This window comes from Geotrypetes seraphini, chromosome 18, assembly GCF_902459505.1.
Source record: "Geotrypetes seraphini chromosome 18, aGeoSer1.1, whole genome shotgun sequence".
Taxonomy (NCBI): Eukaryota; Metazoa; Chordata; class Amphibia; order Gymnophiona; family Dermophiidae; genus Geotrypetes; species Geotrypetes seraphini.
The window spans coordinates 3,057,995-3,072,437 of NC_047101.1; the positions used below are offsets into that span (position 1 = coordinate 3,057,995).

Genomic DNA, 14,443 nt, shown 5'->3' on the forward strand with positions numbered 1-14,443 from the left:
AAATAATCATTTTCCCTATCTGTCCCAGCGGGCTCACAGTCTATTTTATATATCTGGGGCAGTAGAGGATTAAGTGGCTTGCCTAAGGTCACAAGGAGGAGCACAGGTTTTGAGCCCACAAGCTCAGGGTGAAGGATCAAAGCGATAAGGGGGAGCAACAATGTATGAAAAGCCTGTTTTAGGAAGCTTCATTTTTCCCTGTATACAGAAAAATTCCATCACACAGAGAAATGCACTTCCTTGTACGTCCAGCGCATTCCACAGGGCTCATCCATGCAGTTTTTGATACCTGTGCTCCCTCTACTGGTCAGAATGAGATTTTGCAAACAAAAAAAATTAAGACAGAGACGTCAAAATGAGAAAATATTAACTGAAAGAGTATAAAAAGTAATCGATGCAAGTCGGCCAAAATCAGAACCTGACCTTATCTCCCATAGAGAGAATTAAGTACAAAAATGCTGAACATGTTGATTTGGTTTTATCTGGCACACAATGAACCCTTCTTCTCTCCAGCTGGCTCTGATGTTTGGCTTGTAGCTATCAAGAATGTGCTACTGCAAATGTTTCTGTGGCGTCTCTATAAATTGCTCACTGCTATCACTTTAAGGGGGTCCTTTAGGAAAGGTTACGATTAAAACGAGTCAACTGCTGCAGGGTTCCATTTTATGTAAATAATGTGTAATAATGGCATTAGTACATGCTAAAAAAATAACAATAAACACATTTAAAAAATAAATACATTTTAAAACCCCAATAAATAGATTTTAAAAAGCCAGGCAGTGAAATAACAACATGAGAGATCAGCGGTTAACTCCTATAGTATGTTGAAAGAAGATTCAAAATAAGGAGTTTTTAAAAAGCAGGCTCTTGTTAAGGGGTCACCAAAACATATTGGACAACAGGGGTAAGATCTAAGCAACTGGAACATTAACCAACCTGATCCATGGGCTGGCTTGATATTGACCACTTAATCAGCCACCGAACAATAGGACTGCATTGTAAGCTGTCCTAGTTATGTGGTTATCTTAGCCACTTAAGTCCTGAAAATCCACCCGTAACTAGCGGAGTTCCAACTCCGTCTCTGAAATGCTCCCTTCAGAGCCAGTTTTGGCTTGAATGCCAAGCAGACATTTTCAGTGGCTCTACCTGGTTAGCCCTGGACACGAGATTTAAATGGCCACTTCAACCAATTTGAATATCAGGCCCCATCTCCTCATCAGCACAGATTTCCAAAATAAGCCACATTTGATTAGGTCCCATAAATAAACAGAATTGTCAAATCTATTTAGCTTGACCTAATCTATGATTTTAGAATACTGAATTAGCCTCCAAGCTACCTAGTGCCTGGATGAGTCTCTCCCTCTGGGGCTATGATCAATTGACATGGTGCTCCCAGGTCCTACAGACGGGTTCGTGTTCCTGAGTCGTCTGCAATGGCTTGATCGGGATGAAAGGAAAAGGCCACGTTGATCATTTCGATCTTCTTCTGTTGCTGCAGGTACTTTCCCTCTGCAAACTTCACGGCATCATGGACGCTGTGAAACACCAGATGCTCCAGATCGCCCTTGTCCCAGTAGCCTCCTTCTTGGAGCAAGCGCCGAACTGAAGGGCTGCAGTTGGCCAGGAAGACGTGGATCCCAATCTCTTCATAGTCATGACGCGTCTCTTTCAGCACGCCTAGCCCCACCGTGTCTACAAACTGCATCGCCCCACAGTCTATGATCAGGGAATGCATATCAAGCTGTGGCACGGAAAGATTTTGTGGTCTACTTGATATTTTGAGCAAGTTGAACCTGGGGAAGAACCGACTTTCTGGGGAGGCTGCTGCTGCTGCCTCTTGCAACTTTTTCACCTTCTGTTGCATGATGGCCACCCGAGCTGGATTCACCCCTGATTTCTTGTACAACATACTTTTGAAATACCTTTTGTTGGCATAATACAGGGAGGAGTCAAAACGGAAGATTTTGACGTTGGGTATGTTTCTGAGCTCTTTGTAGGCAAACTGGTCCTCGTAAATTTCCGTGTCACTGACTTTGGCCAGGAGAGTGGCTCTAGGCCTCTGGGTGCGAAAGATGACACAGAGCATGGAGAAACAGACAGCCACCAGCAGCCCAATCTCTGTTGTGATCAGAGAGGAGGCCAGCATGCTCACCCACCAGATCACTGTGTCAATTTTGCTGACGCGCCACATATTTCGGGTGTCTGCAAACTTCCGTAAAGCCCCCCTAAGGTTGGTGATAGTGATAACTGCAAGGATGCAGTTCTGCAATGAGTAGAAGAGAGGCGCAATGGCAAGCAGGACGAGCAGTAAGACTGTAGACGTCACCAGACCAGTGAGCTGTGTATGAGCACCAGTGGATTCTTTGAGTAGGGTTTTGGCTAAAGCCGCACATGATGCAAAGGAATAAAAAAAAGACGGGATGAGGTTACACATACCTAAAGCAATCATCTCCTGGTTGGCCCTGACAGAGTACCTATGCTTTTTGGCAAAGATTTCGGCAAGGGAGACGGTCATTGCAAAGCCAATTATCGCTATTGGTATAGCGTCAGAGGCTAAGCTTGGAAAGAGGCTCCAATTTGGTACCTTGGGGATCTGGAAGCCAGTGGGAATTGTGCCACAAACAGAAGACTTATACTTCTTCTCAAAGTCAAAATAATGCGAAACCAGTGTGGCCACTATAATGACCACCAGCTCCACTGGGAATGGAATCTTCATCTTCCTCTTAAACTTGTCGTTGATTTCTTTCACAGGAATGATGACGGCCAAAGCCGCAACGCTGCATATGAGATCGCAGATGTTGGTTTTCTTAATGTACATGAAGACGTCAACCCAGGTAAGAATTAAAGACCCCGCGCCTTCACGGCGAGGAATATTCAGTCCAAAAAGATACTTCACCTGGGACGTGAGGATTGTTAGGGAAGAGCCTGTCACAAAGCCACTCAAGAGGGGTTCCGACAGGTACACTGCAATGAAGCCCAGCTGGAAAACACCCAGAAGAATCTGAAAGCAAAGAAAGAACCATTTGGCATCACATTATCTAGAAATCAAGAAAACTATGCAAACTAATATGTTTCACCCAAATCAGATCACATGATTTAGTCATTCTTGTTGTACTGGAGATATCTTGTAAGTGCAGCTTGGTAGGTCACAGATTTATTAAGTGCCTTTTTTATGAAGAGATTCGCCCAAAGTGGTCTACAACACACTGAATAATCAGGAATTCCTTTGTATTTTCCCTATCTATCCTGGCAGGCTCGCAGTCTGACCCTGGTACCTGGGGCAATGGAGGGTTGAACGTATAACCACTAGGCCACGCCTCCCCTTCAATGAGAGACACTGCAAAAATAGGGACAGAACAGAAAGAGAATAAGAAAGGAGAGAAAAATGGGTTAGAGGAAAGGGAAATACAGGAGGGAGAAGCACCCACTTGCCCACTTTGTCTGTTGTGACTAGATTGTAAGCTCTTTTGAGCAGGGACTATCTCTTCTATGTTTTGATGTACAGTGCTGCCTAGGTCTAGTAGCGCTGTAGAAATGATTGGAATGTTGCTACTCTTTGGGGATTCCAAAGAACAATAACATTCCGGAATCCCGACTCGATACATTAGGCTCCGTCTCTGGCAGTCTTCAATTTCAAGCTCCAGACCACCCTCTGTAATTCCCCCACCTTCTTTTCCGGTTTGTCTGTGTTTTGATGTACAGCGCTGCGTATGTCTAGTAACGCTAAAGAAAAGATTAGTAGTAATAGAGAAGGTAGCGATGTCGCCTAAGGACAAATCTCCATGCTTTGATCTTTTTTTACAGTTATGGTATTTTGTATCCTCGATGTAGTTACAGGGAAATACTTTTAAAACCAATAGGAGGAAATATTTTGTCACTCAGAGAATAGTTAAGCTCTGGAACGCATTGCCAGAGAATGTGGTAAGAGCGGATAGCGTAGCTGGTTTTAAGAAAGGTTTGGTCAAGTTCCTGGAGGAAATGTCCATAGTTTGTTATTGAGTAAGACGTGAAGGAAGCCACTGCTTGCCCTGGATCAGTAGCATGGAATGTTGCTACTTTGGGAATTCCAGAATCTTGCTACTCTTTGGGATTCCGGAATCTTGCTATTCCTTGAGATTCTGTATGGAATGTTGCTACTCCTTGGGTTTTGGCCAGGTACTAGTGACCTGGATTGGTCATCGTGAGAACGGGCTACTGGGCTTGATGGACCATAGAACCTTTTCTACACAAGCTTTGCAGTAAGTTCCAGTTTCACGTACTGAGCCCCACCCAAAGTAAAAGAAACGAGCATTCCAGGTGAAAGCAATTAGATTGTTCAGAAACAAACTGAGCCTTGAGTTAATTTTACGATCACCGTTCAATCCATTCCCAGTGTCCTGGTCAACCAACAAATAGGCATCGAGTCTTTCTTTTCTTATCAATTAATTAATTTAGATTGATATTCTGTCTTCCCCAAAGAGCTCTGAACGGGTTATAGTTTTTAAAATATAAGGTTTATATACAGTGTGTTGCAATATATCTTCATATAGGATTACTTACTGAGGTTGGTGAAGGGTTGAGGGAGTGACTGGGCAAAAAGGTCGGTTTTTACAGCTTTTCTAAAATTAAGAAGTCCTTTAAGGGCTCTGATAGGAGGAGGTAGGTTGTTCCCGAGGTTTGAAAACAGAAAACAGCAGCACCCAACAAAGGTGAAACTGCCTCCAGAACTGGGACAAAAATGTACTTTATTTCACCTAGAAAAATGGCCCAACACCAACAGTGTTTCCGCTCTTGCCTGCCTCAGTGGTCTTTTCTCTCTTTCAAAAATGATTTGTCCAAATGCAGTAAAACATTTTCTAAAATTAAAAGCGATGTGGTCTCTCCTCACTCCGGCATTCAGGCTGTCAGTGTCGGGTTGTTTTCTGTTGTCCATTTGGACTCCCTTTCTGTGTCTGCTGCTCCAGAGATTTGATTAGACTCATGGTCTCACTTCTGCTACGATCATCACAGTCCAAGTATGGCCATGAGAGCGTGCTTCCTACGATCTGCTGATAAATACAAGTCAAGCGTACCCTTCTCCTCCACTTCCAATTTCAGACTTCGTTCCTTTCAGCTCACTGCCCCTTATGCCTGGAATAAACTATCGGAGTCTGTCCGCCACACAAAGTAGGCTGAAAACCCACCTTTCTGAGACAGCCTCCAACTTATAACCCTACTTCCCGCTGCACACCATCCTAGCCCTCTAACTGTATCCCCCACCCTGGCATCCTGTTTCTCTGTCTTGTTTAGATTGTAAGCTCCCTCAAGCAGGGACTGTCTCCTTTGTGACTCTGTACAGTGTTGCATACGTCTGGTTGTGCTCCAGAAATAATTAGTAGTAGTAGTAGATTTAAAGAGCTTTAGACAAGATCAGAATAGAGGAAAATGGAAGTAATGTGAATATAGAGGCCATAGATTAGAACATAGGAAGAGTCCAAGATCCATCACACCCATGATCCTGACTCTTCCAGAGCCCAGTTCAGACTGCAAGTACCTGGCAGATCCCAAAAAGTAAATCCAAGTGACAGCTTTCCCAAATCTATGACTCATGGGTTTTTATGGACTTTTCCTCCAGGAACTAGTCCAAACCTTTTCAAAAACCCACCACATTACTTGCCTCAAACCCTATCTTAAAGCAACAGATTCCCCAGTTTCATTATGAGCTGCATGAAAAAGACTTTATACGATGTATTAGTAATCTGCTGCCCGCTGGTTTCATGGAGAATCCTTTTGTTTTAATGATGTTCAAAAGGTTAAACAACTATTCTCTGATGAACTGTTACATCCCACCCAAGTTTTATAAACGTCTATCATGTTCCTTGGTAGTCACCTCTCGCCTGGATCTTTTTTGTTGCCTTCTCTCAAGTTCCTTGCTATATTTATTAATTAACTTCGGATTACAGAACGTGCCTAAGAATTAAGGCTTATAAAGCTGTTTACTAATTACAAAGCCGCGCTAGCGTTTGTAGCCCAGTCACGGTGGTAAAGGCTCGGACACTGATAGGAATTCTATGAGCATCAGAGCTGTTACCGCGGCGGCCGACGCTTTGTAAAGGAGGGGACATATTGGGTACAAATGGTCACCTCTTATGTTTCAAAGACTGCCTAACTTATAAACATAGAATAAACTCCCTGCACTGATTTCCACCATTCAAATTTTGCTTAGAAATGAACTCATGATTTCTATTTTGATGGAGTTTATTCATCTGTGTGCTTGAATTGTGCCTTGATATAACTGTGATGTATTTTTGTGATATATTACCTTGTTAAATGTCTCTGTTTATGGAAGGGGACGAGAAAACACATCATAAATAGCACGAGACTATGCCGATGATGTTCCATGTTGGGAGAGTAGAAATGGATCGTCGGTTAGAGAAGTGGTTCCCAACCCGGACCACCTGCCAGCCGGGTTCTCGGGATAGCTCTAATGAATATGCATGGGAGAGATTTGCATATGATGGAGGTGACAAGCATGCAAATCTGCTCCATGCATACTCATTAGGCCTATCCTGAAAACCTGACTGGCTGGTGGTCCACCAGGACAGGGTCGGGAACCACTGAGTTAGAGAGGAGATGCTCGTTTCCAAAGCTGTGCTGAGCACTAAGCAGGGCTGTCCAACCTCGGCTCTCGCCAACTCGGGTTTTCAGGAGATCTATTTGCATACAATGGAAGCAGTGCATGCAAATAGATTTCATGCAAATTCATTGGGGAAATCCTGCACTAATGCATGCTTACCGCGGAGCGTGCTCAGGCGTCCCGCAGCAGTTTTGGCATCTGCGTGCACTTCTCACATACTAATTTTTTGTTGTGCTTGTGCAGGGGGCACGTCTGGAGTCGGAGAGTAGGCGTTCCCAGCGCTAACTGATAAGTGCTTGGTTCGTGTGTGAGCCTTTACCGCATACAAAATAGGTGTCAGAAAACACTCACGTACTAATGGCCCCATGCTAATGAGAAGATTAGCACGTGGCCATCAATGGTATACATTACGGCCATCTTAGAACCATGCTAAAAGTGGCATCGGCGCATGGGAAGCCCGCATTCTAATCATTGCGCTGGCCACCTTTTAGTGAAGCTTAGTGAAAGGGCCCCTAAGTCTCTTTCTGGAAGGGCTTTCAGACTTGATGACCACTCCATGAGACGGAGCCATGGCAAAATAGGGGTTGAAGAAAAGAATTGGGCTAACTCGGAAGGTTGGGTAGAACTTGAACGCAGGGGAAGATGAGAGAGCAGAGCTGTGACAAGAAAGGAAGAGCCGATGGTTAGTGAATGCACATTACCTGGTATAGCCCAACAAGGAACGTTAAGGACGTGGCCACCATGATGGCATAACAGTTTTTATCACAAACGATGGTGCCATTGGTTGCCAATGTTGAATTTTCTAGCGAGACAGCAGTTGCACCATCATTGTGAATATAACCCGCAATTTTCAGCTGCTTGTTCACACTCTCCCCAATCATCAGGCAGAGCACGCCAAAAGAGCCCACGCAATTATGGTGCGAAGTGGCCAAGAAGAAGTAGATGATGCAGCAGAAGAAGTTGGTGTAGATGCCATAGATTGGAGCCTGGTTAGCTAAGAGCGCATAGGCAATGGACTGCGGGATGGTGACGATCCCGACAATAACTCCAGACACCAGGTCTCCTGGAAGCTGCTCTTTGATTCGATAGTGTGGAAGCCATTTCAGCACTGGAAAGAGCTTGAACAGAAAGTTTGTCAGCGTTTTGGGAGTACATTTGCACACTTCCTTACTCTTCCGCAGGATCAACTCCTTGGTGCTGAGCTCTGGTTGTACGTGCTGCTCCAGCTGGACATGCATGTAATTGCATCTCTGTCTTGGGGTCACCTCAAAGCTGGAATGCACAGGGGCTCTCTGCTCAGTATGGCCATTCGTGTTAGGTTCCATTATGTCTGAGGGAAGAAAGCACTGGATTTAGTGTCTAAAAATAACGCATTTGACAGAATTAATTAACACTATAAGGAACAGCTCTTACTAGGAGTTAAAAGTGACCACAAAACGTGGGCTTTTAGCCTGGAACATATTTTTCCTAACATCTTTCTATACTCCACCAGTCTCTGGTTCCTTCCAAGTATATTTTCTGGGTTGCTAATCTCATCACAGTACTGATAAGGGGTTAATTTGGAAATGAAGCCACTAAACTACCAAGACATCAATGCATGTGTGAGGAAGACACAGAAATAAAGGTTAAACACTGTATATATTATATATGGTAGATGCTAACAGTCCTGTCCTTGGTTCTGAATGAAAATTCTGCTGGAGCAATTCCCAAAAGATAATCACGAACTGTTTCTCGTTAGTTCCATAAAAAAAGCATTCAGAGATAGGTAGATAGTAATTCATACTTCATTTCCATGGCATCACTGGTATGATAAGCACACAACTTTATTTCAGGAATTATTCTACACCAAGGTCATGTCTACTCCATTTTCTCATTAAATAATATCAACAAAATGAAGTTTCTCATCAACTAACCTGCCCAGAGACCCTCACTACAGTTGAGAAGCAAAGTCCAGTCTAGACTGCAGGGATCTCCCTCAAGATTTCTGTAAAGAAGCAATTAGGCTAACCAGACCGGGAACAAAATAAAGAATCACCTAGTCTTCTCTAAGTTTCATCAATGGCTTTGAATGTACATGGATTAAAACAATATTATAGGATAGATGTCTACAGTATGTTATTCAATTAATAATAGTTTCATGTTCCAGGGCCTGGGCTCGGTCACCATCTCCTCCTTTACATACAGTAGATACATCCAGTCTGCCCATCCCTACCTTCTACTATTCTTCTTCTCATAGAAACATAGAAACATGATGGCAGATAAAGGCCAAATGGCCCATCTACAGTAACCATTAGCTCTTCCTCTCTCTAAGAGATCCCACGTGCCTGTCAGATGGTAGATAAAGTCCAAATGGCCCATCTAGTCTTCCCTAGAGATCCTCTGTATTTGTCCCAAGCTTTCTTAAATTTTAGATACAATCTTTGTCTCCACCACATCCACTGGGAGGCTATTCGGTACATCTATCACCCTTTCCATAACAAAATGTTTCCTTAGATTCCTTCTGTTCCTTTTCACATTCATCCTGGCCCCTCATTTCCGAGCTTCCTTTCATTGAAAGAGACTTGCCTCCACATTCAGTGAAGAGAGACAAATGGTGGGATCAGAGAAGGGGGCAGATGGGTAACATCTCTTCCTTCTCTCCACAACTTGAGAGTCTCAGGCACTCAGCTACAAGACACTTCTTATACCTCTCCGTACTCTTTGGCCTTTCACAGTAGCCAATCAGACACTGTTTTGGAATGAAACGGATTCCTTTGTTTTGGCCATATTTTCCAGAAACCTGTTTTACAGTTTGAGAGCAATTTAGAAAAATAAATAGCAATTAGCTCCCTGAAAGTAGATTATCAGTATTTTCAAGTGTTGGATAAACAAGAAGACTCACATATCCTCATCTGCTTACCATACTCATTCTGGACAATGAGGATCTTCAAGCGGTTGGTTCTTGCTGTCTTCTCATGCCCTGTGGTACTTATTTTTGATAATAATAATCATCTTTATTCTAGTATACCACCCAACCATAAGTTCCAGGTGGTTAACCTCAAAGAAGGACTGTACAATCATTGAAACATACATATGAGCAGAGTTACAAATTTATCAAACAGATAATATGATTGTGGCTTGTGGAATCAAAATACTTAACCAGGAATTCATTTTTCCTAACTGAAATGCAAAAGTCTTGTCCAAGAATCTCTTGTAATGACAGGCAACCAATATTGTTGTGAAAAGGACACGTTTAGGAAACTACTTAAGACGCAATTATTTGTAGTCTTTAAGCCCGTTACATTAATGGGTGCTAGAATAGATGTGTATGTCTGTCTGTCTTTCTTTCTGTCTCTCTCACTCCCTGGCCGCTGCATGTCTTTCTGTCTGTCTCTCTCTCTGGCACCCTGTCTGTCTGTCTGTCTTTCTGTCTGTCTCTCTCTCTGGCACCCTGTCTGTCTGTCTGTCTTTCTTTTTTTCTCACTCCTTGGCCACTGTCTGTCTTTCTCTCTGGCCCCCTGTCTGTTTGTCATTCTTTCTGTCTCTCTGTCTCCTTAGTCACTGTCTGTCTTTCTTTCTTTCTTTCTGTCTCTCTCTCCTTGACCGCTTTCGTCTGTCTGTCTTTCGTTCTGTCTCTCTCTCTCTCTCTCTCCTTGGCTGTTGCCTTTCTGTCTGTCTTTTTTTCTTTGTCTCTCTCTCTCTCTCTTTGGCCACTGTCTGTCTATCTTTCTGTCTGTCTCTCTGGCCCCCTGTCTTTCTTTCTTTCTCGCTCCTTGGCCGCTGGCTGTCTGTCTGTCTTTCTCTCTGGCCCCCTGTCTGTTTGTCATTCTTTCTGTCTGTGTCTCTCCATGGCCCCTTGTCTGTCTGTCTGTCTCTCTCCCTAGCCCCCCGAGCAAACCAAGATTGCTGCCTGCCCCCCCAGCACACCCCTCCCCCAAAGCAACCCCTTTTCCCTCTCCCCCTCCATTTCCCTGTGCAGCAGTAGCAGCCGGACACCTCGTAGCACCTCAAAGGACACCCTCCTACCATTGCTCTTACCGCTGCACGCGCCGAAAATGGAACACGGCATGGTAGCACAAATCACAGTGGCAGGGATCACACCGTTTCAACTGCGCATTAGCAGGTAAGCAGGTAAGGGTTTTTATTATAGAGGATACCTTTTTCTGGTTAATAACTGCCCTCTGGCAAAGCTGATGAACCTTTTTAAACATGGTTTTAGTTTGTAAATATGATTTGTTTTTAGGATTATTTGTATGTTTATGCTATGATGATTTTGTTTTAAATGATGTAAGTAATTCTGTAAACCGTTTAGTTTTAAACAGTATAGAAATTTTTAAAATAAATCAATGAATCTAAAGTTCAGTTAACTCATTACAACACAAGAATGCTGTGCAGGGTTTGCAAAATAAAAAAACAAAAATGCAGCCTTATGACTTTGTAGTACGAGAAATGCTTTTCCTTTTCTTGTGTGTCTGTTTTATTAAATAGTCACAAAAATAAAAACAAAGTACCTCAACAACAAAACAGCCAGAGGGAAATAGAAAGTCTGGGCCTGATTCTAGTAACAGCGCTTACGTTGGCGCCAGCCGCATGTCCACCACAAGTAGACGCCATTAAGAGAATCGCGCCTTACGTCAAACATAGCTGCCGGTAATGTCCAGTGTAAACCCCGCCCTGTTAGGCTCCTCTGTAGATGCAATTAAGGTCCTTTTTTTAAATGACTTTTTAATTGGTCTTAAACGACACGATCAATTAACACCAATTAAAACAGCTGTTAGGTGACGGTAACTTACGGCACCATTGCTAGCCCCTGGCCCTCTGTGCACTCAGCAGGAGAGCCTCAAATCGTCACGATGGCTGCTTCGATCGATAATGTATCTGGAGGGTGCAAAGCCCAGCAATGTTGAACCAATACTCGCCCTTAATGAAGGCCGCTCATTTGTCATTTTGAAGCCTGTGTTTCATTTTCTGCAGGTAGCAAGATCACAGCAATTTGGTGGCACTTTTTTAACTGGGGCAGAGGTGACGATCCTCGAACCCTTTGTTTTCACCTTGTCCTTGTACATTCCTGGGGCTGAAGGTCTGCACTTTGGAACTCTTGACTTAATGCAACGGTCAACAGAGTCCTGCCCGGGCAGGTAATAACAAGATGAAACCGAACCCTTGGTCACTTTCTTTAGACAGTACATTGATTAATTCTCTTTTCTTGTTTTGTTATTTTTTTAAGTTCACATATTTTTTTATTGAGTTTATGATCGCATAACACAATTACATAAGAACATAAGAATTTCCATCTCCGGATCAGACCCTGGGTCCATGAGTCTGGTGATCCGCACACGCGGAGGCCCCGCCTGGTGTACCCTGGCCTAGTTTTAGTCCCCATATCACTGTATGCTTCTCAAGGGAGATGTGCATCTAATTTACCCTTACCCGTATCATTCTATGCCACTCTTAAGGAGATGTACATCTAGTTTACCCTTAAATCCTAGAAGGGTGGATTCTGCAATTACTTCCTCTGGGAGAGCATTCCAGGTATCCACCACTCACTGCGTGAAACAGAACTTCCTGATATTCGTCCTGGACCTGTCCCCCCACTCTTTGGGGTTCCGAAATGCTGCTACTATCTGGGATTTGGAATCTTGCTACACTTTGAGATTCTGCACGGAATCTTGATACTCTTTGGAGGTTCCGGAATGCTGCTATTATTTGGGGTTTTGGAATCTTGCTACACTTTGAGATTCTGCACGGAATCTTGATACATAAGAACATAAGAATTGCCATCTCCGGATCAGACCCTGGGTCCATCGAGTCTGCTGATCCGCACACGCAGAGGCCCCGCCAGGTCTACCCTGGCATAGTTTTATTCCCCATATCACTGTATGCTTCTCAAGGGAGATGTGCATCTAATTTACCCTTACCCGTATCATTCTATGCCACTCTTAAGGAGATGTACATCTAGTTTACCCTTAAATCCTAGAAGGGTGGATTCTGCAATTACTTCCTCTGGGAGAGCATTCCAGGTATCCACCACTCACTGCGTGAAACAGAACTTCCTGATATTCGTCCTGGACCTGTCCCCCCACTCTTTGGGGTTCCGAAATGCTGCTACTATCTGGGATTTGGAATCTTGCTACACTTTGAGATTCTGCACGGAATCTTGATACTCTTTGGAGGTTCCGGAATGCTGCTATTATTTGGGGTTTTGGAATCTTGCTACACTTTGAGATTCTGCACGGAATCTTGATACATAAGAACATAAGAATTGCCATCTCCGGATCAGACCCTGGGTCCATCGAGTCTGCTGATCCGCACACGCAGAGGCCCCGCCAGGTCTACCCTGGCATAGTTTTATTCCCCATATCACTGTATGCTTCTCAAGGGAGATGTGCATCTAATTTACCCTTACCCGTATCACTCTATGCCAAAACTATTGTAATTTACAACAAACACTGGAAAACAATTTAACAAGATGAGGGCAAATAAAAACTGTACTCATTCTAAACGAAGGCTATAGCAGAGCGTCCCAGTGCGGCTCACAAGCCAAATGCCCCGACACTCGTAGAGCGCTTACCCTGCCGGACCATGCCAAAATACACGGTTAGTTTTTATTTTCTGAACAGAGTCAAGGCTTTCCTGGAAGGGAGGGAGGGGCCTGGTCAGCAATAAAGACTCTTTTGCCTTTTTCTATGCTCATAGTCACAAATTGTTTGAGTGTTTCTACCTGTTTTCTATTTTCTTGACTTGTTTTCTTGAATAAACAATTTATAAATAAATTAAAAAAGACATTTTGCTGGATACACTAAAATCGCGGTTAAAGTTCTGTGGGCCGCAGTGGTGCTGGTAAATTGTCCGATTTGAAAACGGCAATCGGTGTTGAAACCATTTTGCACGCAAATGAGTTTCGCAGAGCTCCGCCATAATCCCATCCAATCAGTCATTGGAGGAAGTGACTGACACTTGAACAGAGCCAGCAGAGGAAGCCCTGAACCGCTGAGTGGCAGGGGACGCCTAGAAGCAACCTCCTGCTGGACAGGAAGAGCAGGGGATTTTTTTGTTTCTTTGTTAACGGACATAGATGCTGTGCTTGTTTCACATGCATAACATCTCTGTCCATTAAAAAATAAATAAACTTATGCCAGGATCCCCCAACGATGGCCCTCTTCCACAAACCCATGAACTTAAAAAAAAAGTTGACAGGAGGGATGCCCACTCCCTCCTGCCTTGGCCACCCAGAATTCCCCACACATAAGAACAAAAGAATAGTTTTACTGGGTCAGACCAATGGTCTATCAAGCCCAGTAGCCCGTTCTCACGGTGGCCAATCCAGGTCACTAGTACTTGGCCAAAACCCAAGGAGTAGCAACAGTCCATGCTACCGATCGAGGGCAAGCAGTGGCTTCCCCCATGTCTTTCTCAATAACAAGACTATGGACGTTTCCTCCAGGAACTTGTCCAAACCTTTCTTAAAACCAGCTACGCTATCCGCTCTTACCACAACCGCTGGCAACATGTTCCAGAGCTTAACTATTCTCTGAGTGAAAAAAATATTTCCTCCTATTGGTTTTAAAAGTATTTCTCTGTGAGGATTGGCAGGAGGGATTCCCACTCCCTCCTGCCTCAGCCACCTGGCCCCCCTCCTCCCCCCACCACACACACACACACCCCTGACCCCACCCCCATGAAGATCATCAGAAGGGATGCCCACTCCCTTTTGCCTTGGCCATCTGGACACCCCCCATGAAAATCAGCAGGATGATACCCACTCCCTCCTGCCAACAGGCCTGTCTCTTCAAAATGGCAGGCCTTTCCCTTCCCAGTGCATCCTGGGATGCACTGGGAGGGGCATAAGATTATGATTGGTCTAGGCAT

The 14,443-nt window shown here is 44.0% G+C and overlaps 2 protein-coding genes across 6 annotated transcripts in view; one reads left to right on the forward strand and one right to left on the reverse strand.

Annotated features, from left to right (window-relative positions):
- The window catches only part of PDE6A (phosphodiesterase 6A), a 92,329-nt gene that overhangs the window by 8,417 nt on the left and 69,469 nt on the right, over positions 1-14,443 (forward strand). For 2 of the 5 annotated variants that reach the window (XM_033926885.1, XM_033926888.1), the window contains exon 2: positions 11,549-11,712. The exons of 2 other annotated variants lie outside the window; for them this stretch is intronic. The gene's annotated coding sequence lies outside the window, so the exon portion shown is untranslated. Of the gene's footprint in view, positions 1-10,611; positions 10,698-11,548; positions 11,713-14,443 lie in introns of those variants that run through there. One more of the 5 variants, XM_033926887.1, reaches the window with a different exon arrangement.
- On the reverse strand, positions 1,400-8,641 carry LOC117351521 (sulfate transporter-like). The gene is made up of 3 exons (XM_033926890.1): positions 8,509-8,641; positions 7,297-7,925; positions 1,400-3,001 (listed from the first exon to the last, which is right to left on the reverse strand). Exons 2-3 carry the CDS (start codon positions 7,918-7,920, stop codon positions 1,400-1,402), a joined length of 2,226 nt encoding a protein of 741 aa, XP_033782781.1. The 5' UTR covers positions 7,921-7,925; positions 8,509-8,641.

What these genes read in the sequence shown, in the direction of transcription:
- LOC117351521 (XM_033926890.1), bottom strand. Translation starts at nt 7,920, where the DNA reads ATGGAACCTAACACGAATGGCCATACTGAGCAGAGAGCCCCTGTGCAT. An exon ending in TCCTTGTTGGGCTATACCAG is followed by an intron (nt 3,002 to 7,296) that starts GTAATGTGCATT and finishes CTTTGCTTTCAG; the next exon opens with ATTCTTCTGGGTGTTTTCCA.